This window comes from Monocercomonoides exilis (assembly GCF_001643675.1).
Source record: "Monocercomonoides exilis strain PA203 chromosome Unknown scaffold5-2102611, whole genome shotgun sequence".
In the NCBI taxonomy this organism is placed as follows: Eukaryota; Preaxostyla; order Oxymonadida; family Polymastigidae; genus Monocercomonoides; species Monocercomonoides exilis.
The window spans coordinates 1,740,055-1,766,620 of record NW_027150550.1 but is presented as its reverse complement, the minus strand read 5'-3'; the positions used below and the strand labels follow the sequence as shown (position 1 = coordinate 1,766,620).

Below are 26,566 nucleotides of genomic sequence, written 5' to 3'. Positions count from 1 at the left end.
TGTTAAAATAAGTCTGAATAACATAATAAAACAATAAAAATTGTTATTTCTATTGAAAAATGTGTATTTGTCAAGTTTTTTCAAAAATAAAAAAATTGACCCAAAATTATTTATTTCTAAAATAAAATTTCATTTTTTTCTGTGTTAAGTCACATCGCTTATAATCACAATCGGATATTGTCACAAAAAGTCCTGCAAAAACCGATGTGATTATATCCGGTTTTGACTGTAATTAGTTTTATAATTTCGAATAATAAATGGTGTGGGACAAATACACAAATCAAAAGTGCAAACAGATATTTACATAAACATGCTCAGAAATAAGATACAGAAACATCATTGGAAAAAAAGTGGAAAATAGTTCCATAAAAACGTCAGAGGTTGTGCTATTTCATTCAGTGCCAACATTCAATCTCAAAATTCCACTTATTTTTCAATTTCTTCAACACGTGACTTTCTAAAATTGCAAACAAATAAAGTTATAACTTCTATTGCAACTAAGAATATGGAAAAACATGTCTTTTCTGAATATTCGCATTTTAACATTAACAAATTGATATTTTTTCATTTTTTGAAAATTTGTTTCAGTTATTTTCTCAAAAATATTGAATACTTTCTTGAAATGAAGAACCAAAAATAAATTGGATAAACATTCATTGATTTTTCCCCATTAAAATGACATTCACATCAATTAATGAATGCGGTTCGTGAATAAAAAAAATTGATGATTATTTTCATGAAACAAACAATTATGCCCCATTCATGGACATAATTGCAATGTGATTGAAAGCGATGAAAAATGGTGAAATAATGAAAACAAAAATGTTCTTGCACAAAATAATAATAATAATAATAATAATAATAATAATAATAATAATAATAATAATAATAATAATAATAATAATAATAATAATAATAATAATAATAATAATAATAATAATAAACAAACGTGATTATTTTCAATGTAATTATGGACTTTTTTGACAGCTTTTTTTATGAAAACAAAAATTTAATCAACAATAAATAATGGCTCATTAATAAATAAATAATATTAAGATCAAAATAGAAAAAAGATAAAATTTTCAGCGATGCACAACGAAATGTTTATAATTTCTTGTACATGTTTTATAAAATTAATTATCACAATGTCAGATATTACAAATAATGAATTAAACGTTCTAGAAGGACGAACATTCTGCCATATGCATTACATTGATTATTTGCACAGAAAAATCATAAATGATTCACAAATAAAAACAAAGTGTGTATATAAAAAATTTTTGATATTTGATGGCAAACGACAAGATGTGAAAAGCACAATAAGATGTCTGATTGGAGCATGGAATTCTTCAGTTGCAATGCACAAAATGGAAGTTGTAGGATCAGAGAAAGGAAAGGGAATTGATGTGGGAAGAAACTCGTTTTTGCATTTCGCGCATGTGGAGATGATAGTGGAATGTGCAGATGAATCGCCAATTATGTGCGTGAGAGGAAGAATCCTTCTGGAAAACACAAGCCTGAAAATAGAAGGGGAAGAGAAAACGATGCCTCCAATGTTTCATTTTGAATCATGGAGCAGAAGTGAGAACGAGCTTGGAGAGGCAAAGATAAGAGCGTGCAGCTTTGAATCGTTCTGCTTGTTAGGATCATCACCGTTTATTGTATCGCCGGCACTTGGGAATGCTGAAGTGATCGGCTCGAGATTTACGAACATCACAGTTGGGGGCCAATGGATGTTCGTGGATGGAGGGCAATACAATTGCAAAACATGGCTCGAATGTGTGGAATTCATGCGAGTGGAGGATGTGCTGGATGGGGCTATTGTTCCTCCGCTGAGCATACCTTCCTCGTCTGTTGTCTCACGAAACTGCACCTATCAAGGCAACATCAGACATCCGAACAAATACGATATTTACAAGGGAAGCGAAGGAAGAAGAGTACTTGATGGATCGGCTTCATTTGAGGACGACACATTCGAAGGCTGCAGAACTGATTCTGGATTAGGAGGGGCTTTAAGTGTTAAATCTTCTTTGGTGTTGCTGAACATTACAAGATGCAATTTTACAGGATGTTACGCACAAGAGGGGGGTGGTGCCGTAGATGCATCAAATTCAAAAGGAGCAATGGTTATTGAAACATTTTTCCTAAATAACACAGCAAATGTCTTTGGGGGGAGCTATGTTATGGTTGGAAATAATGGATGTTCACTAACTCGAAAATGTCTGTTCAAAAACAGTCAAGTCAACGAAAAAGGACAAGGAAGTGCTATTTGCTCGAGCGTTTATCCCATTGATTCACAAACAAGCTTTATTGGAGAGGATGATGGAAATGGGGGACAGGCCCAGATTATGGATTGTCAGTTTGTTAAATGTACAAATAAAGGAAAGTATGGTTGTATCATGTCTTGGTCACACTCCCAACATTATGCTTTGAGAAGTTGTCAATTTATCAAATGCACGGCTGCTCAACACGGAGGTGCAATTCGCCATCATTTTGTCAAATGCCCAGGCGATCAAACGAATTGGAAAGCATTTTTCTTTTTGTTTTTCCACGACTGTTCTTGCACAAATAGTGAGAAACCATTGGGGCATGATGTTTTATTAACTGCTTCATATCCGGATGTGAATCTAACATCAACTCCATTCAAAGAGAGTTATTCAACAAATTTGAATGAAAAAAGATTTTATTGGGAGGTCACAGGTAAATATGAAAAAGATTGGCTTCCAACAACGAAAAAATTGTTCACCTCTTGCTTTGTTTCAACAAACGGGAACGATGGGGATGAACTGTGTGGGCTGTCAGATGAATCAGGATGCAGAACAATTTCACATTCGCTTGGGAAGTGCATGACTCAGTTTGAGTCGAGAATATTTTTGGGGAGAGGAACACATACGTCAGAGGCGGGAGAAATAAGTACTAGAAATCGAGAGCTGAGTGTGTGCGGGGAAGGTGTGGAGGAGACGGTTGTGAGCACAAGCAGCATGACGAATGGAGATAGTTTGTTCAGTGTGACTAGCGGAAGAGTTTTTGTGAGCTTGTTCACAATCGAGCACTCGCACGCAAAACACGAGATGAGACTGTTTGTTGTGAGGGGTAGTGGAAGCGTGGAATTGAAGAGGATGCGGATGCAGCCATCAAACGGACATTCATCTCTGAATGCACTTGGTGCATCGTTAATCGTGTCTGAAGCAGGAGAGGGGAAGGTAGGGATGGAGCAGGTTGAGATTGGAAACTTTGTGCTGGAAGATGCGCCAATTGTTGGTGTTGAAGGGAAATGGAAGGTGACAATGTCATACACCACTTTCACGAACATTGAGAGGTTGATGGGAGATGGGAGTGTGATTTCGAAGAGCGTGGCAGAGGGTGAAGAACTGCTGATGAATAATGTGACGATGCAGGGATGCAGATGTGAGAGCGGGGACGGAGGAGGAATGGCAGTGAGGATGGAATCAGGAGCATGTGTTCGTGTGGGGAATGAGAGCGAAATGTTGTTTGGTGGATGTGAGGCGAGAGAAGTGCAGAGCAGTGGAGGAGGGTGTGGAGGAGGGATGATGATTGACGTGAAGGAAGGAGGATTTGATTTTGTGATCGAAAAAGTATCCTTTGCAGGATGTGTGGCAACAAAGGCAGGGAGCAAGCTGTTTGTGAGAGCACCCCAGATGGCAGAGGTGGCGAAGAGAGAGAAGCTGAAGTTTGCGATTGATGAAAGCAATCTGAGTGAGGTGTGTGGATATGAGAATGGGGATGAAGTGAATGTTATTCCACTTGTGGTTTATCTGCGGAGCAAGCAAAGCGAATACCATGTTGGAGGGCTGAACAAGAGAGACTGGGAGATGTGTGGATTTGGAGATGTGCAGTGTGCGAGTGTGGATTATGCGATCAGGAAGCATGGAACTGGGGCAGGGATAACAGTTGTGGCGAACAGCGGGGCAGTGGTGAAAGGTGAGGTTGAACTTATGAATGGAGTTGTTGCGGTGAAAGGACAAGCATCTCCACCTCGAGTGGTGATAGAGAGCAGAGAGAGTGGGAGAGCAGAGGGAGTGATCACAACAGCTGGAGCAACAACATCGATTGTGAATCTGGTGATATCGCTTCCAGCAAGTGTGGGTGAGGGAAGAAGCGTGATTGCGTGCCGAAGTGGGAGTGTGGATGTGAGACAGTGCAATTTCGAGGGAGGAGAAGGAGAGAGGATCGGATATGTGGTTATGCAATGCAGCGGAGGCAAGATGAGCGTGCAACAAGTGGAAGCGAGTGGGTTGAGCTTCGGGGGGAGCTGCATGGTCTGTGTGAGCAATAATGGAGAAGGATTGATTTCCCAGACAAACATTAGTGGAGGATCAGTGGAATGCGAAAATGGATTGGTATATTATGCATCGAGTGGGAAGCTTGTTGTTGAGCAGACGAAATTTGAGGAGATTGCATGCTCGTTGAGTGGGATTGTGGTTGGACGAGGAGGGAGCGATCTGGAGATGGAGAAGTGTACATTCAGCGGGATTGAGAGCACAGCAGGGAATGGGAGTGGAGTGCGGTGTGTGATTGGAGATGGAGAGAGTGTGGTGATTGGGAACAGCAGCTTTTCTGGATGTTGTGTGGAGAAAGGATGTGGAGGGGGAACGCATGTGGAGATAGGAGAAGGAGGATATTTTCGAATGGGGAGGATTGAGAAAGAAACACTGGTTGAAAAGTGCAGGAGCAGTTTAAGTGAAGGAGTTGGAGGTTGTGGAGGAGGGATGTTTTTGAAAATGAAGAGAAACAGCGGATCAAAAGGATGGAATTATGAGGTGTTTGGGGTTGTGTTTGGGACAGGTGTGGGGAAGAATGAAGCAGCGAGAGGAGGAGACAATATATTTGTGGAAGCTGGAGATCTGAGTGAAGCAGTGGGAAGTGAAGAGTTTGTGGGAGTGATTACGACTGATAAAGGGAGAGTGAGAGAGGCGATGGGGTTTGAAGGTGGTGATGAGAGTTTTCTGATTCCGCTGATGTTTTTCATGGTTGAAGTGGAAGGCATTGCAGGGTATGTTGGAGGAGTGAATGAGCGAGACTTTTCAGGGTGTGGGTTTGAAGAATATGGATGTGCGACGATTGTGAAGCTGGTTGGATTAAGGTTTGCGAACAGTGAGAAGAAGATAATTGTGAATGACGGGTTCAGCTGGAGCGAGAAGGTGGAGATGAGCGGACAGAACTGGGAACTGAAGGGTGTGGAGAGAGGAACGAATGTGAATGTGGTGTGGGGAGATGCGGGAGTTGGAAATTGGATGATTTGCACAACAACAGAAACACAGATGGCAAACTGCACATTTGGTGTGTTGGTGAAGAGTGAAGGAGTGGGGAGTTTGATTGAGTGTGTGGGAGGTGATTTGGAGATGGTGTTGTGTGTGATGAGACTATCTTGTGAAGAGGGGTTGGATGGAGTGAATGGTGGGCTATTGAAAGTTGAGGGAGGCGGAGTGGCATTGGATGAGTTTGTGGTTGAGGGAAACGGGGAAATAGGGTTTATGGGAGTGCCAATTGAGATCGGAGGAGGCGGGAAGATGAAAGTGAACAACAGTGTTTTTGGCTGTGCTTGGCACAGAGGAGGAGATGGAGGGTGCATCGGAGTGGAGAGTGGAACTGGTCAATTGCGAGATGTTCATGTGGAGAATTGCACGATCAAAGGAAAGTGTGGAGGTGTGAATGGGCTTCGAGGAGGAGGGATGATTGTGAAGCAGGGAGAGGGAGCAGAGGTGGTGATTGACGGGACAATGTTTGAAGGATGTGAAGTGCCTGAGGGAGAAGGAGGAGAAGGAGGAGAAGGAAGGGGATTGGGAGGAGGTGTGTATTTGTTGTGTTCGGATGGAGTGAGTGGGTTTGAATTTAAAGGGCTGGAGTTTGAGGGGTGCAAAGCGTGGAAGGGGAAGAATGTATTTGTGGAAGGGAGGAATTTGAGTGTTATTGTGAGTGGAGACTCATTGAATTTCGAGAATGGTGGGATGGAGATAGGGGATCTGATGGGATATGAGCGTTGTTCAACAGGTAGTGCTTTTGGAATTCCACTTGGTGCATATCTTGATCAGTTTGGAGGAGCAGCATATGTTGGGGGAGATTCAGACTGGGGATATGATCATTCAGGTTGTGGAATGGCATATGCTCCATGCCGAACAATTGAACAAGCGCTAAAAGTGCGTTTTGGAGGAGTGGTTGGAAGTGGAGAAGTGGTGGCGATGGAATCGTTTGAGCTGAAAGACCATGTGGTGCTTGAGTTGCAGGGAGTGAAATTGAAGGGTGTTGTTGAGGGTGGAGAGACAAGTGTTTTTGTGCGTGATGATGGAACAGGGGAGGGAGAAGGGCTGTTGGAAACCAGAGTGAGTGTTTTTGTGAAAAACATATCGTTTGCTGTTCCCAACGAGTTTTTGGCAGCCAGATGGGAGTGTCTGTTTTCGTGCAAGGGGGAGGAGCTGAAGCTGGAGAACTGCCAGGTGGAGCAAGTGAATGGGCAGTTAAAAATGAAGTATTCATTGATAAAAGCAAGTGGAGGAAAGGTAGTTGTGGATGGGTTGAAGATGGCAAACATGAACACAGGGGGATTTGAGTTGTTTGAGCTGTGCAGAGAAGAAGGGGTATTTGGAGGATTGGAGATGGAGAATGTTGTTAGTGAAGCAGAAAGTGGGCTGATTGGCGTGAGGGAGGGATCGGCACTGAGGGTGGAAAACAGCACAGTGAAGGGAACAACGATGGATGATGGAAGTGTTGTTGTGTTTGAAGAAAGGGCGAGTGTTGTTGCGAAGAACATCAGCGTGGAGGGGAAGACACGAAAGAGCGGGAATGGAAGCGTGTTTGCAGGGAGAGTGGGAGAAGGGCAGAAAGTGGAAGTGAAGGAGAGCACATTTGTTCAGGATATGTGCATGGGGAATCCGTCTTGTGGAGGATGTGTGTTTGTGAGTGTTGCAGGGAAAGGGGAGTTTGCGTTTGACTCGAACAGGGTGGAGAGGTGTGCGGTGGTGGGAACAGCAGGATATGGAGGAGGGGTGTTTGTGGAGCTGGAGGACAGGGAGGCGAAGTACTCGCTTCGAGAGGATGTATTTGAGGGGAATGCTGCAGCAAAGGGACTGGATGTGTTTGTTGTGTGCGGAGAGCCAGAGGTGATGCTGCGGGAGGATCTGTGGATGGGGACAGTGGATGAGGAGAGCACGCCAGAGGTGAATGTGTGGGTGATGGACTCTGTGACAGACACAGTGATCAACTTGTCAGTGAAGAAGTATCTGTTCCCTGTGGAAGGGGCGATTGTGTATGTGGAGGCAGGGAGAAGCACAGCAGCAGACTCGTGTGGAAGCGAGATCTCGCCTTGTGACAGGTTCATTGATGGGTTCACGAACATGGGAGATGAGAAGACGACGATCCAGATGAACAACGGGAACTGGATGGATAATGTGATTGATCGGAAAGGGAAATCGCTTGCTGTGCGGGGGAAAAGTGCTGGATGCAGCTTGGAGGTCAGAGAACATGGGTGCTTCAGGCAGAGCATCGGAGACTCGCAGACAACACTGACGCTCAGCCTCCTGGATTTCAGACTGCCAAAGGTGGCATCAGCGGAAGTGGATGGGCTGATCAGTGCGAGTGTGGGTGTGATGCTGGTGATGAACTGTGTGTTTGGGGCAGGTTCAGGAACAGATGCTGGAGGAGAGGAAGTAGGAGCTGATGCGAGGTGGGAGACGGGAATGAGGATAGTGAGGGAAACCGGAGGAGAGGTTCGGATGAATCAAGTGACGGTGAAAGATGTGAATTTTGGAGTGGATGGAGGCTTTGTGAGGATGGAGGGTGGAATGCTCATCATGAACAACACGAACATATCGAATGTGGGAGGAACGGGGAATGGGTTGATTGAAGGGAGTGGAGAGGCTGAGTTTGGGATGCACAAGGGATGTGTGGAGGAAGTGGATGTGGCAGATGGGGGAGTGGTGTGGATGGAGAATGTGAGAAGTGTGGAGATTTCAGAAGGCAGCACATTCAATGGATGCCGATCGACACATGGGAATGGAGGAGGAATGCACTGCAAAGTGAGTGAAGGAAGCAGCTTGTGCATCACAGATGGAGTGTTTACGAGGTGTTGTGTGAATGGTGAAAGTGGAAGAGGGGGAGGAATATATTTGAATGTTGCAAGCACAAGAATGGGAGATATGAATTTTGATGGGCTTGAGTTTGCAGAGAACGCAGGAGCATGTGGAAGAGATGTATTTGTTGAGTGCGAGGATCTGAACAAGACAGCGACTCGATCTCGATTTCGGTTTGAAGTGAAGAACGGAGAAGGGGAGGTGATTGTGGATATGAAAGGAGTGGATCTTGTGAGATTTGTTGAAGAGGCAGTGGATCTTGTGGTATTTCTTGTAGAGCATAAGTGGGGAGAAGTGCATGTGAGAGAAGGCGGATGTGACATAATAGGATGTGGAAATGAGAAAATGCCATGTGAGACATATTGGAGAGGAGTGAAAAATGCAGATTGTGAAACAGTTGAGGGAGCTAAGATCTTTGTGAAAGGGAAGATGAGGGTTGCAGATTGGTTTGATGTGTCAGGGATAAGAACGGTATGCAATGGCGTAGGAACAGGAGCAGTCACAAGATGCGTGATGGAGATTGGGGAGGAGATCAGTGGAGGAGATGGGAAGTGTGCGTTTGAGAATAGAGAGAGAGCAGGGTTTGAAGGGGTAGAGTTTGTGCTTCCGGAGATGTTTGCGAGTGGGCAGGAAGTGGTGCTGCTTTCGGAGACAGAAGATGGGGCATTGAGCATGAAGGATTGCATATTCCAGTTTGGGAGTGGAAGTGTGATGGGATATGGAGTGATGAAGGCAATAGGCGGAAGGGTGGAGCTCGTTGGATGTTCGATAGAAAAGGCAACATTCAGTGGGAGTGCCTTTGAGTTCAGATCGAGTGTGATGATTGAAGATTGCACAATGAAGAAGGTGAAAGCACCAGAAGAGAAAGAGGGTGGAGGGATGAAAATGATTGTGAAGGGTGAGCAGACTCTTATGCTGAAGAACACAACAGCAGAAGAATGCGAGTGCTCAGTTGCATTTGGGAGAGGAGGGTTTTTGTTTGTGGATTGCTCAGGGTCGTTGACTGATCAGTCGTTTGAGCTGAAAGAGGTTTCGTTCAAATTAAACAGTGCAAAAGTTGGTGAGCATATGTTTGTTTTAGCAAGAGATCTGAACAAAACTGTGACAACAACTTCGTTTGGGTTTAACTATCAGGGGATGAAAGAGAATGGGAACGGACTTGTTGGGAGCGATGAAAGCAGGAACGAGACAGATCTCCTGAGATATGTTGTGGGATACAAGAGCCGGAAGATACATGTAAGCTCAGAAGGGCAGGATGTGATGCGGTGTGGAAATGCGGATGATCCGTGTGAGACGCTGTGGAAGGGGATGGAGCAAGTGGAGAGGACAGAGGAGATGAAAGAGATTGTTGTTGGAGGGGAGGTGAGAGTGGAGGATGATTGGACAATGAAGAATATGGATGTGAGTGGTGAGGGAGGAGGAGGAGAGGAGGAGGATGTGAAGGATGAGCTTGTATTCAGTGAAAAAGGAGGGGAGAGTGTGTTGAGCGAGGATCCATTCATCACATTCGCTGGGACGCTATGTGTTCGGAGGATGAAGATGGTGGTTGGGGGTTCGGGTGGAGTGGAGAAGAAAGGGGTTTTGAGTGGATCAGGAACGCTGTTGCAAATGGAAAGATGTGTGGTAGGAGGAGTGGGATCTGGCGGGGAGTTGTGTGGATCGGTTGTTGTTGTGGAAGCCGGGGAATTGGTGGTGAAGGACGTGAGATTTGAGCGGATGAAGGTGAAGGGCTGTGTGATGATGGTGTTTGAAGGGGTGAGCTGCAATCTGATGGAGGTGCGGATGAGCTCGCAGGAGTATCACGAGGGTTGTGCAATCAGTATTGTGAGCAGCAGTATGAACGATATCGGTAGATTGGGAAATGCAGGAGGGATGAGTGGAACGAGCGTGACAGTGAATGGATCGACATTTGTGATGGCGGAGCGGGAGGATGATGGGCCGTGTGTTGTGAAGAGTGTGTGTGGTGGAAGTGTGAAGGTGGTGGTGAATGAGAGCGCATTCGAGTCATGCAAGGCAGGAGAGAGCAAGAAAGGCGGAGTGGTGGAATTCCGGCTGAATGAGGGAGCAGAGTTTCGGATGAAGGGAGGGAAGATTGTGCAGAGCAGCTGCTCGACAACGCAAGGGCGTGGAGGCGGAGTGTATTTGGGGACAGAACTTGGAGGAGATCTGAACTTTGCATTTGAGAAGGTGTCGTTGAGCGGAAACGACGCGTTTGTGGGGCGGGACATCTTTGTTGAGTGTGTGAACATCAGCCGGCAGATCAACGAGAGCCAGTTCAAGATGGATCTGAGGCAGGAGGTGTATATCCAAGGGAATGCAATCTATGGGATGGATAAGCGGAGCGAGACGCCAGTGAACCTGATGGATCTGATCACAGTGTATCAGGCAGCAACGATTGTGGTGTCGAGTGTGCTTGGGAAAGGCGGCAGGAACTGGCGGAAGTGCGGGACAGTGGAGCAGCCATGTCTGACATTGGGATATGGACTGGATCATGTGGTGGCAGAGTTCAACTCGATGCTGGCAGTGGATGGGGAGAGTGAGGTGGAGATGGAGATAGATATTTTGAGCATGGTAGTGAGGTCGAAGAGCTGGGAGATGGCGAGTCTGAAGATTGGGTCAGGCATATGCTGCACTCGGGAATATATGATTGGTATCAGAGGGAGCACTGCTGTGGAGCTTGTGGAGTTCAAGATGCCGCGAATCTTCACCACACCACACACAAGTCTATTCTGGATGGAAGAAGGAAATGTGATGTTTGATCGAGTGAGATTTTACTCATTGGAAACAGACGGATACAAGGCATCAGCTCCTATTCTCATGGAGTGTGCAAGTGGGAAACTGGAGATGAGTAGGTGTGATATAGATGATGTGTGTGGAGAGTGCTTGCTGAGGTGTGGAGGAGCTGTGTCTATGAGACAGCTGAGTATAGGGAATGTTGAGTGCACAGGAGGAGGGATAGTGGTGAGAAAAGGGAACATGGTGATTGACGAGTTGAAGGCAGATGAGATGAGGATGGAGAAGGGGTCAGCGGTGGTGGTGGAGGAAGCAGCAGGTGGAGATGAAGCTTATGTTGTGCAAATGAGTCGAGCTGTGTTTGTGAACATTTCGAGTGCTGGAGAGAGAGCAGCAGCAGTGACGAGCCGATGCGAGGGAGCAAAGTTGGAGCTGTCTAACTGTTCGTTTGAGATGTGCCAGAGCTCAAGAGAAAAGGGAAGTGTGATTGGGGCGTGGAAGAGCAGGGAATTTGTGCTGGATGGGTGCAATATTGATGGGAATGAGACAGAAAGCACTTTGAAGGTGAATGCAGATGCAGCTGAAGAGATATGCAGGTGGAATGGATCTGTTGCAGACATATCTGAGAGTGAAGGGAAAGTGAGATACACAACGATATGGAATGCACATGATGGAGCACTGTCTGTTTCTGGTGGGGAAGTGACAATCGAGAAAGGAGAATTATTGAACAACAATCCATCAATAACAAAATATCCTTCTGTGAGAAGGAACATTATTTGCTCTGGTTCAGGCACACTGGATGTGAAGAGTCTGAAAGGCGGAGACGGGATAAAAGATGGTTCTTCTCTATGGATTCTGAATGATGGATGTGCGATGAGTGGGATTGGATCAGAGCGAGAATCAGTGTTGTTCATCCCCACACTTCGATCAGTTGAAACAGAGGAGAAAGAAGGAACATTGAACATTGTGTTCAGAGGCACTCTTCTTCTCCCATGCAACCTGTCATTCATGGTTGAGAAGCGCATTAAGGAAGAGAAAGAGATTGTGAAGTATTCATTTCTGGAGGAAGGGTATGTGTCAGAGGCTGAAGTGAAAGGGATTGTGGAGAAAGAGCTGATTAGCAGCTGTGGAGAAGAGACAGAAGTGAGTGTATGCATTCTGTTTGGGGGTACCAATAATCCATCTTCAACTGATTCTTTTATTCTGAAGAACAAGAGCAAATCCACATCAAATGGAGAAGGGAATATTACTGAAGGGTCAGGAAAATCAGAATGGGGCGTTACTGCATTCATTTGTTGCGTTGTCGTTCTTTTTATTCTGGCATTCATGTTTGTTGCAGTTATTGTGCTTTTGCGAAAGAAATTGAGGGAAGCCGAAAAGAAAGTTGAACAAGAGAAATTGAAAAATGAGGTTATCACAGAAGACACAGAAAGGAGAAGGGAAAACGATGGAAGAAGCTTTGAGATGAGTGAGATACCATCTACATTGCTGGAAGGGATGACGAGCCAAATTCCACTTCTGATAGACAATGATGAAAAAGATCTTCCAGAACCCCCGTCAATGAACGATGAAATTCCGAATGAAAATGATCTTCCAGATTTGGAAACTTCATTGCCATTTCCTGAGGATGATTCTCCTTTTGGGGCATTGCAACTACATTCATTCAAAGTCATATCAGCAAAGAAGCCATTTCGAGAAAAGGAGAAAAAGAATATCAAAACGTTGCATTCGGTAATTCATAATGTGCAAGGTGACTTCACACTGGGAACAAGAGCGATGGATGTGATTGATGGGAAGGAAGTGGTAAAAGCAGTGGCAGAACTGTTTGAGCATTTGATTTCGGTTGATGATGAAAGGGTGGAAATGATGGGGAAACAGCTATGTCCATATTCAATCTTTGTTGAGGAAGGAAACAATGAAATATTCGTTTTGACAGAGGAATTGGAAGATGAAAAGGAAAAGGAAGAAATGAAACGATGGAAGGCACCTGAAGAAGGAAATGAAGAAGATGGAATTGAAAAGAGAGTTGTTTTCACGCTTGGACTGATGCTTCATGAAATGACAACAGGGGAAGTGCCATTGAGCGAGTGTGATGCAGAAGAAGCGTGGGAGATGATGAGGGATGGGGTGCGACCGCTGACAGAAGGGATTGAAGGGGAAGACATGGTTGAGCTGATGGAAAAGATGTGGGTTGATGAGCCCAAAGAAAGAACTTCACTAAATGAGGTAATGAATTTATTGAAAAATTGATTAAACACAACATGCAAGTGATTAATGTTAAATATTAATAATTTCAAAATCATTTTTATGCAAGAAAATGGATTAAATAACAAAAAGTTAAGAATATTCAAAACAAACATTTTGACAGAGTGCGACGGGTGTGTAAAGCAAATATTTATTTAACAATATGTTTCATTCAATGAAAGAAATCAACGAAAATCCTTTCAATTATTAACAACATTTCTATTCCTGCTACAAAAGAGATCAAGAAAGAAAAATATCTTTCATCTAATATTTTCTCTCTGAAAATCGAAATTCCCATTACACAGAGTCAAGTTGAAATTTGGTGGTTTTTAACACACTAAATGGCCAAAGTGCAGGGTTTTGATGATATAGGCATAGGAACTGTTATAAAAGGAACATGGAAACTTGTCAGAAAACTTGGCTCTGGCTCATTTGGTGATATATTTTTGGGAAAAAGTATTTCTTCTCATATCTGTGGAGATGTTGCAGTTAAGTTTGAACGCGCTGACGCATCAAAAAAAGTTTTGCATCTTGAGACATACGCGCTTGTTCAAGTTCAAGGTTGAGTTTTCACTTTTATTTGATGAGAGATTATCGTTTTATTCGTTTTTTGTTTCCATATTGAAAAGGCAAACCCCATTTTGCAAAATCTTATTACTATGGATATATCGGTGCAGCGACTTATTTGGTTATGGAGGCTCTTGGTCCAAGTCTTTTGTTTGCTAATTATTTTTTCTTCAATATGTCTAATGAATATTTTTTTCGCTTAGAGAATTGTTAATTCAAATGCCAACAAAACGCTTTTCCCTAACAACTACTGTTCGCTTTGGAATACAAGCTTTAGAAGCGCTTGAACTTTTCCACAATGCGGGATTTGTTCATCGAGACATCAAGCCTGTTTGCCAATTGTATTATTTTGTTGAAATTGTTGATTACCTAAAATTTTTCAGAGTAATTTTCTTGTCGGAAGAGATCCGCAGCATTTTGATACAATTTATTTGATCGATTTTGGATTGATGAAGAGATCAGTTTTCAAGAACGGAACACCTTTTGCAGTTTGATAAATGAGAGTGGATGGTTATTGAATTTTTTGTATTTTGTTTTAATTTTTTCTAAAAAAGGAAAAAATCTTTCATTTTTTTCAATGAGGTTACAAAAAAATGTCTTTTTCCTTTTCTTTTTTGTGTTTGTTGTCTGCTTGCTTAAAAATTTTGAACTTGTGACTGTTGAAAAATGCATCGTTTTTATTTTAATAAAATCAAACAAAAACATTATTTTTCATTTTTCTTTATTTCTCCTTTTAAATGTTAGCCTCGTCCGTATGTTGGATTTCGAGGCACAATTCGTTATGCTTCGATCAATGCTCATTACAAGAAGGACTTGAGCCGAGTTGACGATTTGTGGTCTTTGCTGTACATAATGGTGGAGTTTTACACAGGCTCATTGCCATGGGGAAAGATTAAAGAAAGAGTATGAGATGAGACCGGTTTTTTTTTTTTTTAAAAAATGTGAAAGAGCTTTTGGAATTTCTTCTTCTTTTCTGGTTTAATTTTATCTAATCTTTTCTTATTTCAATTTTATTTATTAATTTATTTATAAAATTGTCATAATTCTAAATTTTTATTTGCACATTGACTATCACACAAACATTTCAGAACGACGTTGCAAAAGCGAAAGAAGAATATCTGGGCGACAATCTCGTGTCTGCGATGCCGAAGGAGTTTTCTATGTTTCTGCAGTATTTGTCGCAACAGACTTTCTACTCCATTCCGGACTATCGCTATTTGTCTTCTCTTCTCGCCTCTGTCGAGCGGAACTGCCAGTCAGCGCTTGCTTCTGGAGCAGATTCAGGTTTGTCTGACTTGTGATTTTTTGGGCTGTGATAGTTTAACATAAAAATTTCCTTTTTTTTTTTCAAATTTAATAATATTTCATTTTGGAAAATATTATTTTATTTCGAACCAATTCTTTTCTTGATCTGTTACCGTTGTATGATACATTTCAAACAAAATATAACCAAAAAATGAATGCGATGGGTTTTCTCAGGTAAAAGCCGTTGCTTTGATTGGTCGCAGATGCTCATCGACGACTGGAACAAAAAAGAAGAACTGAAAGCAAATCAAATAGAAAAAGAGAAAGAAAGAGAAAGAGAAAAGGAAAGAGAAAAAAGGCAAAGCAACCCAAACGAGAAAATAGCCACAGCCGAGCAGGAGCGAAAGATGCTGTCAGATGCTGCGAACGCGGACGAAGCAAAGAACGAAAAAGAACAAACTGGATTTCAACAGAAATTTGAACAGAAACCAACAAATGGCAACACTTTTCTTACAAAACAAGAGTTTCCAGTTCCTCCCGCTTCTTCTGTTGCAATGCCTTCATCTGCTGTTAAAGAACCAACGAACGAAGGAAGAGGTTTTACTGCAGAAGTCGCAAATAAGACACAAAATGGGATTGCCAACAATCCTGCTTATTATCCACATGCACATCAACAACACATTGTGCAATCATCTCCAAACACACCATTCGATTCCAGACAAGGGGTGACAACGAAACCAGAGGAAATGCATGCAAAACTCCAGACGCCACTTCAGTCACAGGAGAGATTGAATAACCCAATCAACAATCACAACAACATCAACAATAATGATAACAATGCTGCTCTTCATCCTCTTGCTTTTCCTTCATCTCCAATTACTGCCTCGGCCTCTGCCTCTGCCACTGCTGATTGCACTGCTGCTTTGTCCACTCCAGCGAATCCTCAGCTCATGACACCAATGACACACGCCCCTCTTTCACCAGCAATGCCAGCTGCTTCATCTCATCCGTCACATTCACAAAAGCAACCTCAAAAGACTCTTACCATTTCGCTGCCTCAATCTCCGCCTCAATCTTCTGCATCTCACAGCCTTCCCTCTTCCACTCAGTCATTACACCACACTTCAACAAACTCCATAGAATCATTTCAACAGCGGACACAGACACAGTCACAAATACAGACACAGAATGAGAAACAGACAGATTTAGTGATGCAGTCTCAGTCTCAGTCTCAGTCTCAGTCACAGTCACAAGCACAAATTCAGCCACCGTTGGAGCAGATTCTGCGGCTGGCAAACGAAGCTCCAACGCCTCAGCCACTCTCACCTCAGCTGCGCACACGAACATTGGCACAGTCAAGAACACTCCAGCAACAGCAGCAACAGCAATTACAGCAAACGCAGCAGCTTCATCAGCACAATCTGTCTCCTCCTTTGTCGCCTGCAATCAATTGTGCTCTTCCTTCAAGCCCGTCTGCCAACAGCAGTACAGGACTTGGAGTTAGCAATGCGTTTTCTCCACTTACTGCTACTCGCTCTACGACGTTCTATTCTTCTCCTGCAGTGGCGAGAGAACAAGGCGCAGGAGGAGCACACAAAGTGTTTGCAGAGGAGATTGAGGGAGAGGGAAGAGGCAAAGAGAGGAAAGGGAATGAGGGAGAGGAAATGAATAATATGTTCAATAACAATAACAATAATAATATAGATAACAACAGAAAGACGGAAGAAGAAGCCAGAAATTACTCAGCGAACATGATCGGCTTTGAAGGGCTTTCCGAGTCATCTTCAAAGAAACCAGCACACGAGCAGGAATATGGAGAAGATGGTTTGGCTGTTGGAGAAGCAACACCGGCAACCGCAGCAACAGCAGCAATAAAAGAGCATGGAGCTGCTGTTGTTTCTGCTTCTGTGTCACCTTCTGTTTCTCCTTTGGGTTCTCCTTCAATTTCTCCATCGACTTCCTCGGCTGCACTCAATCTGAATGCACATCTTCGCCAGCTCCAGTCACAGCAAATGTCTGCATTCCTTTCACCGACTTTTTACTCAAACCAAAACCAAAACCAAAACCAAAATCAAACTCAAACTCAAAGTCAAAATCAACTCCAAAGCCAGAATCTGTTCACACAGCAGACTGCTTTAACAGCCTCCTCTGCGACAAAGAAGTTTGACGAGGCTGAGCTGCGTTCGAGAGACACGCAGGGGCTCTTTTCACAGCACACCATGCGAACAGAGACAGCAGATATGAACTCACTCACAATGGCTCCTTCACTGAAATCTCTCTTTCTGCACACTTTGCAGCAGCGGAGAGCAGCCGGCGGAGGAGAACGAGGAGAAGGAGAAGGTGAAATCGAAGGAAGAGGAATGATTGAAGGCGAAGGGACAGAGCGGAGCATTGAGACAGACCGCACGACGACACTTTTGTCGCTGCTGCTGCGGAATCACAATGAAATCTCAGGGGATGGCTCAGGTGGAGCTGTGACAGACGCAAATAGCGGGTCAGGGCAGTTGTTCTACTCAGTTGGAGGAGTGAGGGACGAGAACGAAGAGAACGAGACTCATTCAATCTCTCCTTTCCTAACGAGGGCGAATACGATGAACGGGCAATACAACACATGCCGAATGTCGAATACTTCCATCCCTCTTCAGTCTTTCAACAGCAAAGAGTGCTTTTCTCCCTCAACCCGAGCATCAGCTGACTCCTTTCAACTTGTGGCGAATTCACTGTCAAACTCCAGCTTCGCCATCTCTGCTCTTCCTGGACCAACGCCTGCGCCTGCTCCTCCGCTCACCCCTCTCACACCTCTCACCCCATTCACTCCTGCCACCCCTGCTATTCCACTCACTCCTGTGTGCTCAGACAAGCAAGACAGCATCTCATCTCCAACGCTTTTTTACAACCAGCCGGAGAGAATGAACAGGCAGAATGGACATGATGCAACAAACTATCATCATTCCAATGCTCTTTCTATTCCTGCTGCGAGCGAACTTCAGGTTATTCCTTCATCTTCCTCTTCCTCTTCTTCTACTGGAACCACATCTCCACCCACATCACTCCTACCATACTCTCCCACCTCCAGTTCCTCCTCCTCTATCCTCACCCAAAGCACAGCCCAGCTCCGCACGTCTCTCTCTTCCGCACACACATCCCTCACTGGCGGTGCGTCTATGCCCCGTCTGCCTGCCTCTCTGGGTGACCCTTCCATCAGATACGGCATTGTGGAGCAGAACGACAGAGAAGCCTCGCAGCATCTCCACCGCAACAGTCACATGATCTCTTTGTCTCAGCTGCAGCCTATTTTAGCTGCGTCGTCCGTTGCAGAAAGGGAGAAGGAGAAAGAGAAAGAGAGGGATAAAGAAAAGGATAAAGATAAAGATAAAGAAAGGGAGAGAGAAGGAGAAAGAGAGAGGAATGTGTTTGCTTCCAGACGAGAGAGATACAACAGCACTTCAGGGCAAATTGACTACAGCACCATTGGCGAGGCAGGGCACTCATCTCCTTTCAGCTCAGCCACCAACACGCCCATTGGAGATTCCTTGTCTGCCAACGTGAGAAGCGAGAAGCCTCAGCTTTTGCAGAGGCAGCCGGCGAAATGCAACTCGAGCAATAGTCTGCAGTACTTTGAGAGGGGAATGAGGAGGAAGCTGTCGACAGCGTCTGTGGGGTCGAATTCATCCGGAACGAGCAGCAGTAACAATTATAGCAATAACAATAACAATATCATCAATGCTTTTGGGAGCGTGAACGAGAGTGGGAGAGGGCAAAGCGGTGGCGGAGGTGGAGGAGGAGGGTATGGGAACGGGGATTGGTATGACATCGATGAAGACATGGCATCAGATGAGGTGCACAGAATGGCCAGAAATGCGGCACAGCTGTCGGAGCAGTCACGAAGAACATCACCAGTGAATGACGTGTTTGTGTTCACATCTGCAAGTCAACAGGCACATTCAGGAAACAGTCAACAACTGCAAAATATTCAGAACATGCAGAATATTTCAAATGTTCAGATGGGACGAAGCCCCAAGAGCAGATCTGGCTCAAGTGGAAGCAACTCAATGCTATCTTCAGCTAGTTCATATGTCTCGTCTGCTTCTCCCTTTGGACAGACACCGATGCATCTGCGCTCTTCTATGAGCGATGCACGATTGCCTTCCAGTGTGTCTCCCTCAACCTCATCCATCGCCTCTGCCCATTCAGTTTCTGTGTCCACACTCCCAGATGTGCTACCTGCTTCTCCCACGTCTTCCTCTTCCGATCGCTTTGCCCAGCTTCCCAACCAGCTGAGGATGCAGTCACTTGCTCTTTCACAGGCACAGTCACAGGCGCAGACTCAGTCTTCATTGTTGAACAGCCCAACACAACAACAACAACAACAACAGAGTCAACAACAGCAGCACAATCATCATCAGCAGAAGCAGCAGCAGAATCAACAGAGTCAACAGCAAATGCAACTTCCACAGACCGAGTTCTCTCAACATCTGCATCGCCACCGTCGCTCGCTGCAGCTTCCCATGGCGACATCGACTGCCCCGCTGAATGCGATCAGCAAGCGAAGACACTCAAGCTCAACAACACCAAATGAATATTCTGGTTTTAGCAGTGGAAGCAGCAGTGGAGGTGGTATGGGCATGGGAAATGCCAGCGGGAACAGCAGCTTCAGCCATCTGCTGCCGATATATGGAGAGCGAGACATGCAGGCAGACGCTGCTTCTGTTGTGACAGTCCCGTCTGCAAGCTCGCTTTTTGGCAGTTTGAACTCTGTTTCTGCGTCTGGGTTTATCTCTGGCAGCAGCTCAGCCAGTGGTGGGGTTGTAAGGAAAGATAGCTCTGGATCTGGCTCTGGTTCTGGCACAGGATTTGGCTCAGGAACTGGGACTGGCTCATTCAGTCAGAAGTTGACATTGTCTGTTCCGGACTCACCACCTTCCCCCGGACGCTGCCACTCGAACTCGAGTCTCTTTGCAAATCGACAGGAAATTCAGTCGCAGAAGAGAGAAGTATCGCCAACAGCAATACGTGCTGCGTCATCTCTCACTGTCATTCCGTCTGCCTCTTCTTCTGGATCATCATCATCATCATCATCTTCTTCTTCTTCTTCCTACTTTGCTCCTGCTTCAGTGACTCGCTCCTCTTCTATCTCTCCGTCGAGCTCATTCACCACTCACCCAGCGCCTCTCAACGGTACAAAGCACTCCTCCTTCGAAATGCCTTCCACCAGCGCGCTTGCCACGCCTGCCAAAATGCGCTCAACTTCTGCCTCGTCAATCATCATCCCTTCTGGTTACCAGCCGTCGGCCTACGCCTCCTCCGCAGCTTCTGCTTATATCTCTGGGAATGCATCAATCTCAATGTCAGTGACAGCATCAACATCGGCTTTTGCCTCAGGCGCATCCTACGTCCCATCTTCTCCTTCGTCTTCTCTGTCTTCCTCTGGATTTCACAACAACTCGCTTCAGCCATCCTTCAGTGGCACTTTCTCTTCCTTCACTTCATCCTCTTCTCGCACATCTCCTCCGATTGAAGCAACAGCTTACACTCAAGCTGCTCCTCCATTCACTCAGCCTTCGTTTCCTTCTTCTAATCTGAACACGATTTCTTCTTCTTCCTTTGCTTCTTCTGCTTCATCGTCATCTTCTTCCTCTTCCTCTTCCTTCTCTCAACAGACACATAACCTCAACTCCTCCTTATCTCCGCTCTCTGCCTCCTTCACCGTTCAATCATCAGCATCACATCACAGGCACCCTTCAACAACAGCATCATCATCAGCAGCATCAGCAGTATCATCATCATCATCATCAGGAAACAGCAGAGAAGCTCCTGAAAGTGACAACAGCAGCACAGCCAGTAACAGCACAAGCAGCTGCAGCGACAGCGACAGCGACAGCAGCTTGAGTGAGAAGGACAATGCGGCGTTTGAAGAGTTCTGCAGGCAGAATAAAATGATGAGTGGACAAGGAAAAGGGGCAGGTGAGGTGGTGGCTGCGGATGTGTATGCGGATGGAATAGGGGGATATGCAGGTGCAAGTGATATTTTGGATTTTTTGAGGCGAAGAACAGAACACGAAACGAATACAAACACGAACGCGAATGCGAAAGAAAACACAAAATACCACAAGTCACGCAAAAAACCGGCTTTGAAGCTAATTGAAGAGAGCGATGGGCAAATGAGATGGGAGTTTGAGAACGAGCAAAGCGCAGACAATTCACATGCGGCTGAAGCGACGCTAACGCCTACCTTCATTTCAAGGCCTGCTTCCCCGCCTTCCTCTCTCTCCACTGCCTTCTCCACCCCTTTCAACACTAACATCGACACTAAAACTGCTCATTTCGCTTCTCAGAGGCCTCGATCTCCTCTGTCACATCTGCTTGACACACAAAATATTTCTTCTTCTTCTGCTACTGCTGCCTCTTCTTCCTCTTCCTCAACATCTTCCTCATCTGTTAACAACTCCCCCATGCTCGGTCAGACACAAACAGGAGCCTTCACGCTGATATCTTCTGTCTCTCCTTCACTTCACCACTCATCCGGTTTCTCCGTTTCTCCGTCGCTTTCTCGCTCCACTTCGCAAGCTTCGCAGCCACAGAGCTCAATGAGGCCATACTTTGCCACCCCAACCTGCGCATCTCCAACTCTTCCTACGCCCTCTTCATTAACACCAACTGTTGCTTCCTCGTCTTCAACGACAACAACTGCCACTACATCATCATCGACTTCTACTTCTTTATCTGCTTCTTCATCCACTTCCTCATCATCATCTTCTTCTTCCTCTTCCTCTTCCTCTTCCTCATTCACATACTCTTCCTTCACAAACGCACTTCAACCTCTAACCACTCCCATCAATCAGACCTCTACCACCTCAAATTCCCCTCTCTCCACACAAGGGCTGATAGAGACAGAGTTCACAGAGAACGAGCAGCCAGCCAAGCACAAGCAGGCAGTGAGCGACGCCTGGTCTGATGAATCACCAAAGGATAACCCAATTACGATGATGAATGAGACGCCGTGTAATAAACAAGAAAAAAACGCAATAAACCTTCCACGCAACTTGTCCACGAATGTTCTGTCGGAGAATTCCTTCTCGCCCACTTTGATGTCTTATGCATCGTCGGGGAATATCACACACACAGCACAGTCTCCACAGCTCCATCAGCACCAATGCGAGAGGAAGAACATGTCGCCTGTACTGTCATTCGCTTCTGGAACATCAAGTGCATTGAGCTATACAGGGCAGACTCCAGCTCAAGTGAATTCTTATTCATCTTCATCTTCTGCTTCTGCTTCTGCAACTTCATCTTCATCTTCATCGTCAGTCACTTCTTCTTCAGTGAAAGAGGAAGAAGGAGCAAAGCATATGGAGCAAAACAAATCTTCTCCATCTGCCAACTTTACTGTTTCTGACTCTGTTGCAAAGAATTCATCATCATCATCTTCTTCTTCGGCTGGCAATTTCGAAGTTAAAAATCAAGTGGAAGAGAAAAGTCCCTCAAAGCCTGCTAAAAATCAAAGGCTTGTCAAAAACTCGGCGGCGGATTATCTGAGTGGCAAAGGAGATGGCTGCTGTATTATTCTCTGATTGCATTGCAGTTCAAAAAGAAAAGAAAGGAAAAGAAAGAAAGAAATGAAAAGTTAAAGGAAATAAAAGTTATGTGAATATTTGACATGAAATGAATATAAAAGCCAAAATGGAAATTGTGTCTGTATTGTTGAATTGATCTGAATAGCAAAAAAGAAAACATCAAGTTTCTGTTCATTTAGGTATCTCACCATTGGTATTTATTGCCAATCAGGATTATGTCTTTTGTATGTATTACAACAACTGTTCCATGATCGTTTATAATCTTTCCATGTATTCATGAATCAATGTGGCTTTCTTTTTTTGTTTTTGTTTTTAACTGCAATATTTTTAATTATAATTATTATAAAGTGTATATGCATACTGAACGGATATTAAGAAGAAAGAGTTTTCCCGTTTTCATTTCTATTTTGGTCTTCTTGTGGAAGTTTTTTTAAATGTATTTCATTCTTATTTTTCTTTACTGTTTTTTTCTGACTTTTTATTGTCATCGGCAATGACCCCATGTTGCATCAATTTTTATCATTTTCAAAAATCTTTTTTATTTATTTATTTATTTTTTTTTTTTTTATAGAAGGATTTTCCCTTATAACCTCTCTTTTTCATTTTTTTTTTAAAAAAGTGCTTTTTGTGTTGTGGAAATTCTTACAGCTTAACTTCCGTTTTATTCTTTTATGCTGCTTACAATCATCCTTTCTTTATTCAATGCCTATGCAGATTATCGATGTTTGAAATAACAATTTAATAGTTTAGACAAATCCAAATAATATAAAATATGAAATGATTGTTCTTTTTATTTATTCTGTGGTTGTTTTGTTTTGGTGAATTAATCCTTTTTATTTTATCTTTTCGTTGTATTTGAAGATTACTTCCTTCTTTTAACCTTTTTCTGTTTCGTGGTGATTGTGGTGAACAATGTTGCAATTCTATTTGTTCATGCCTGTTCTCAAATTAAATTAAGTATTTCAGTTCAATTTTTGAGTTTGTATCACCTTTGTTCTAAAATCATTACATTTGATGGCATTGATTTTTCTGTTCGTTAATTAAAAGAATATTTTATTTCCAAGTCTTATTGAATTTGCCGTTGATATTTTTTTCACTTTACAAGCTTTTTGTTGCAGGATATTTTATTTGTTGATAACTGTCCCTTTTTATTTATGTTTGTGTGTGTGTAAAAAAGTCCAAAGGAATACTTTTTCAAATTTTGTTTTGCTTTTCAACTGCCTAAATTCATTCATCAGCATTTTTGATAAAGGCACTTTCATTATTGTTCGTTGACTTTTCACAATACCAGAGTTATTTCTGTAAGATGAGGAAAATATTGATTCGAAATTATTCACATTAAAACGTGCATAGTTCGTAATATGTGAATTTTTTTCTCCCGAAAATGGATTTTGATTTTTTATTGTTTTGAATTTAGATATTCTTTTCAAGTTTAATATTTGTCATTTATTTATTTTATCTTTTCATTGTATTCTAATGTTTCTTTCCATTTCTTTTAAAAAACTTGATTTGATTTTATTTATTTGATATTCATTGTTAGTCGTTGTCCATATTCGTGTGAACCGTTTAAAATTTCCTTTCCTGCATCTTTATTTTAGATTTATAGAGACCCAATTTCAAAAGAAGATTTTTTGAATTTTAAAAATCTTGTTTTCCTATGCCATAAATTTACTTTTTTTTTTTCAGTTCAAATTGTTGTATTTGAAATGGCGACCCATCGAATTTTTGATTTTTTAAAATAATGCTTATATTTTTATTTTTTATTTTTTCCGTTTGCTTATTCAAACCTCTGCACTTCATTTCCTTCTGCGGCATGTTCTCTGAAATAATTATTGCGTTTTGTAATTTTTTTTCTTTGCTGTTCTCTGCGAACGTTGATATTTCCACACTAATTGACAGTTTGTATGGAACTGATATATAAATATGTTGAAAGCAATATGAAAATTGCAATTCTTTGTTTATAAAAAATTTCGATTTGCAGGAAAAAGCACTTCACTGATTGATGTATCGAATTTATTTTCAATTGGAAACACTGGGAAATTTCAAATAATTGATAGTGAGAAAAAAGTCTCACATTAAAAACGGATCTGTTAAAATTTTCAAATCAAATTTTGCTCTATCTATCTCTATCATTATCTCTTTTTCTTTCTTTCATCTTTTCCAAGTTGTTTGTGTGATGAACGAACTTTTCATCAAACATTCTCTACACAAAGGCTTGAAAAAGACACACAAGTTATTTTGCATGAAACCATTGAATCAAAATATCCTTTTAATCTGTCAAAAGAGTCATCTTATTATGAAATCTTGAAATCCTTCTTCTATCAGCTTTTCAATCGTTTCTTTTTTATGCATAATTTCTTTTTGCTTCATCTGCTGCATTATCTGCATTTTCAATTAAGAAGATTGAAAGAATTCCGAATAATGTTCACAACAACAACAAACTTCTTTGTCATTCAGTCGTGATTTTTGCATTTCCTATGATATCCAGTCCGCAACGTTGCCTTTCAACAAAGCCTCAATGCTTAAGTCTCTAATTTTTGCAGTTACCATTAAAAAAAGTGAGAAACTTGTCTTATGATTCACTTTTATTCACTCCTGCTTTTCATGCTTGTTGTCAATTCAACACTTCCTTCATCTTTCATTTTCATCAAGAGAAAAAGAAGTTTCGAATTGATCGCATCACAGTTCCTTTTCTTTTCCTCCTTACACCTCAACTTTCATCTTCAAATCCACCAACCTCATCGCCTCATCCAGTTTTCTTGAAACCTCTCTCACAAAAATCAGCTCTTCTGCAACCCCCCTTTTCAGAACCTCTGATGAACTGAAACTGCCATGAACATTCAAATGTTTGTTTTGTCAGATTTCTGTGTTCTTCTTCATATGAAATGATTTCTCTCATCTCCTCAAAAAACAGCTCTTTTTCTCTTTTCTTTGTCCAATTTGATGAATTATCCAACGTGTTTCCCACACCAACAAAGACAGCACAATTTCACCATTCAAACACTCCAAAACGATTCAAAGTCAACAATTCCATTTCCACTTCTTTTTGAATTGCTTCTCTTTCTTCTTTGCTCAGTCAAGCTTTCGGAAGACAAGACATGACGATTTCATGGAAGAAAGATGATCACATGTTGTCCAGCAGAAGAGGGCATTCACGAAGATCAAGAAGAAATTCTTCGCTCTTTTCTCCAACAACATTCATCCTTTCAAATCTTCTGCACAATGAAGAACAATGAAAAAACAAGCACTCTGGATTCATCTCATCACTGTGAATATCCATCATGCTTCAGTATCAGAATGGCATTTTTCACCATCAATTTCTTTTCTCCAATCGATTTGTCAATTGAATTGAACAATTCTTTGTGAAAAACAAAGGCAATCTCTTTTTCTTCCATTTTGTTTGCCATCACATTTATCTCTTCAATTCTTTCCTTCAGTCCTATTTCTGTGTAATTCTCCAATTCAGAGAAAATCTCATCAAAAAAGAAGAACAATCATTAAAGGAATTGAAAAGAATGGCAATCATTTTCAAGATTTGAAAACATGTCCTTTGAAGTCATTTCCACAGCTCTGCTTTCAGATTGACTGTCTTCACACCATTTCATTCAGAATGATGCAAGGTGGAATTCATGCTTGTCAAATAATAGTTTGTTAATCAAATTGAGAGATCTGAATCCAAAACGTTGTTGATTGTTTGACAAAATGAAAGGGTGACAATTTCAATTCCAATTGATTTGATTTGTGAAAAACAATGGAAAAGAGAGCAGAGTGAAATGAAATGACTCAGCTGAAAAAGACCAGAAAAGATGCACAATTGTTCATTTCGTATCAAATCAACAATAATTCAAAAAGAGGTTGTTTTGAATTGATCAACGAGGAATTTCTTATTCTTTGAAGAGTATGCACAACCTGATTTAACAATTAAATTTGTCTGAAGAGAATCGGAAAACAAGAAAACAACATTGTCGAAAAAGAAAAACGACTGTTTGTTTCTTCTCGATATATTCAATCAAGGTTCAATGATAAATGATAATAGAACTCTTTTTTAATACTATTCACTTCAGTTAAAAAGGTTGAAAGGAAAGAAATGAACAATGGAAGGAAAACTTTGAATTA

At 42.6% G+C, this 26,566-nt stretch overlaps 2 protein-coding genes across 2 annotated transcripts; both read left to right on the top strand.

Moving 5' to 3' along the window:
- Positions 1-1,358: 1,358 nt before the first annotated feature.
- Positions 1,359-13,070, top strand: MONOS_1540 (uncharacterized protein; the record flags this gene model as incomplete). The annotated part of the gene is made up of 2 exons (XM_067868273.1): positions 1,359-2,359; positions 2,573-13,070. The coding sequence occupies 2 exons, from the start codon at positions 1,359-1,361 to the stop codon at positions 13,068-13,070; spliced, it is 11,499 nt and encodes a 3,832-aa protein (XP_067734436.1).
- A 335-nt stretch (positions 13,071-13,405) lies between these two features.
- Positions 13,406-22,447, top strand: MONOS_1539 (putative tau tubulin kinase; the record flags this gene model as incomplete). The annotated part of the gene is made up of 7 exons (XM_067868261.1): positions 13,406-13,625; positions 13,694-13,781; positions 13,835-13,961; positions 14,015-14,119; positions 14,376-14,534; positions 14,720-14,915; positions 15,111-22,447. 7 exons carry the CDS (start codon positions 13,406-13,408, stop codon positions 22,445-22,447), a joined length of 8,232 nt encoding a protein of 2,743 aa, XP_067734435.1.
- Positions 22,448-26,566: the final 4,119 nt, after the last annotated feature.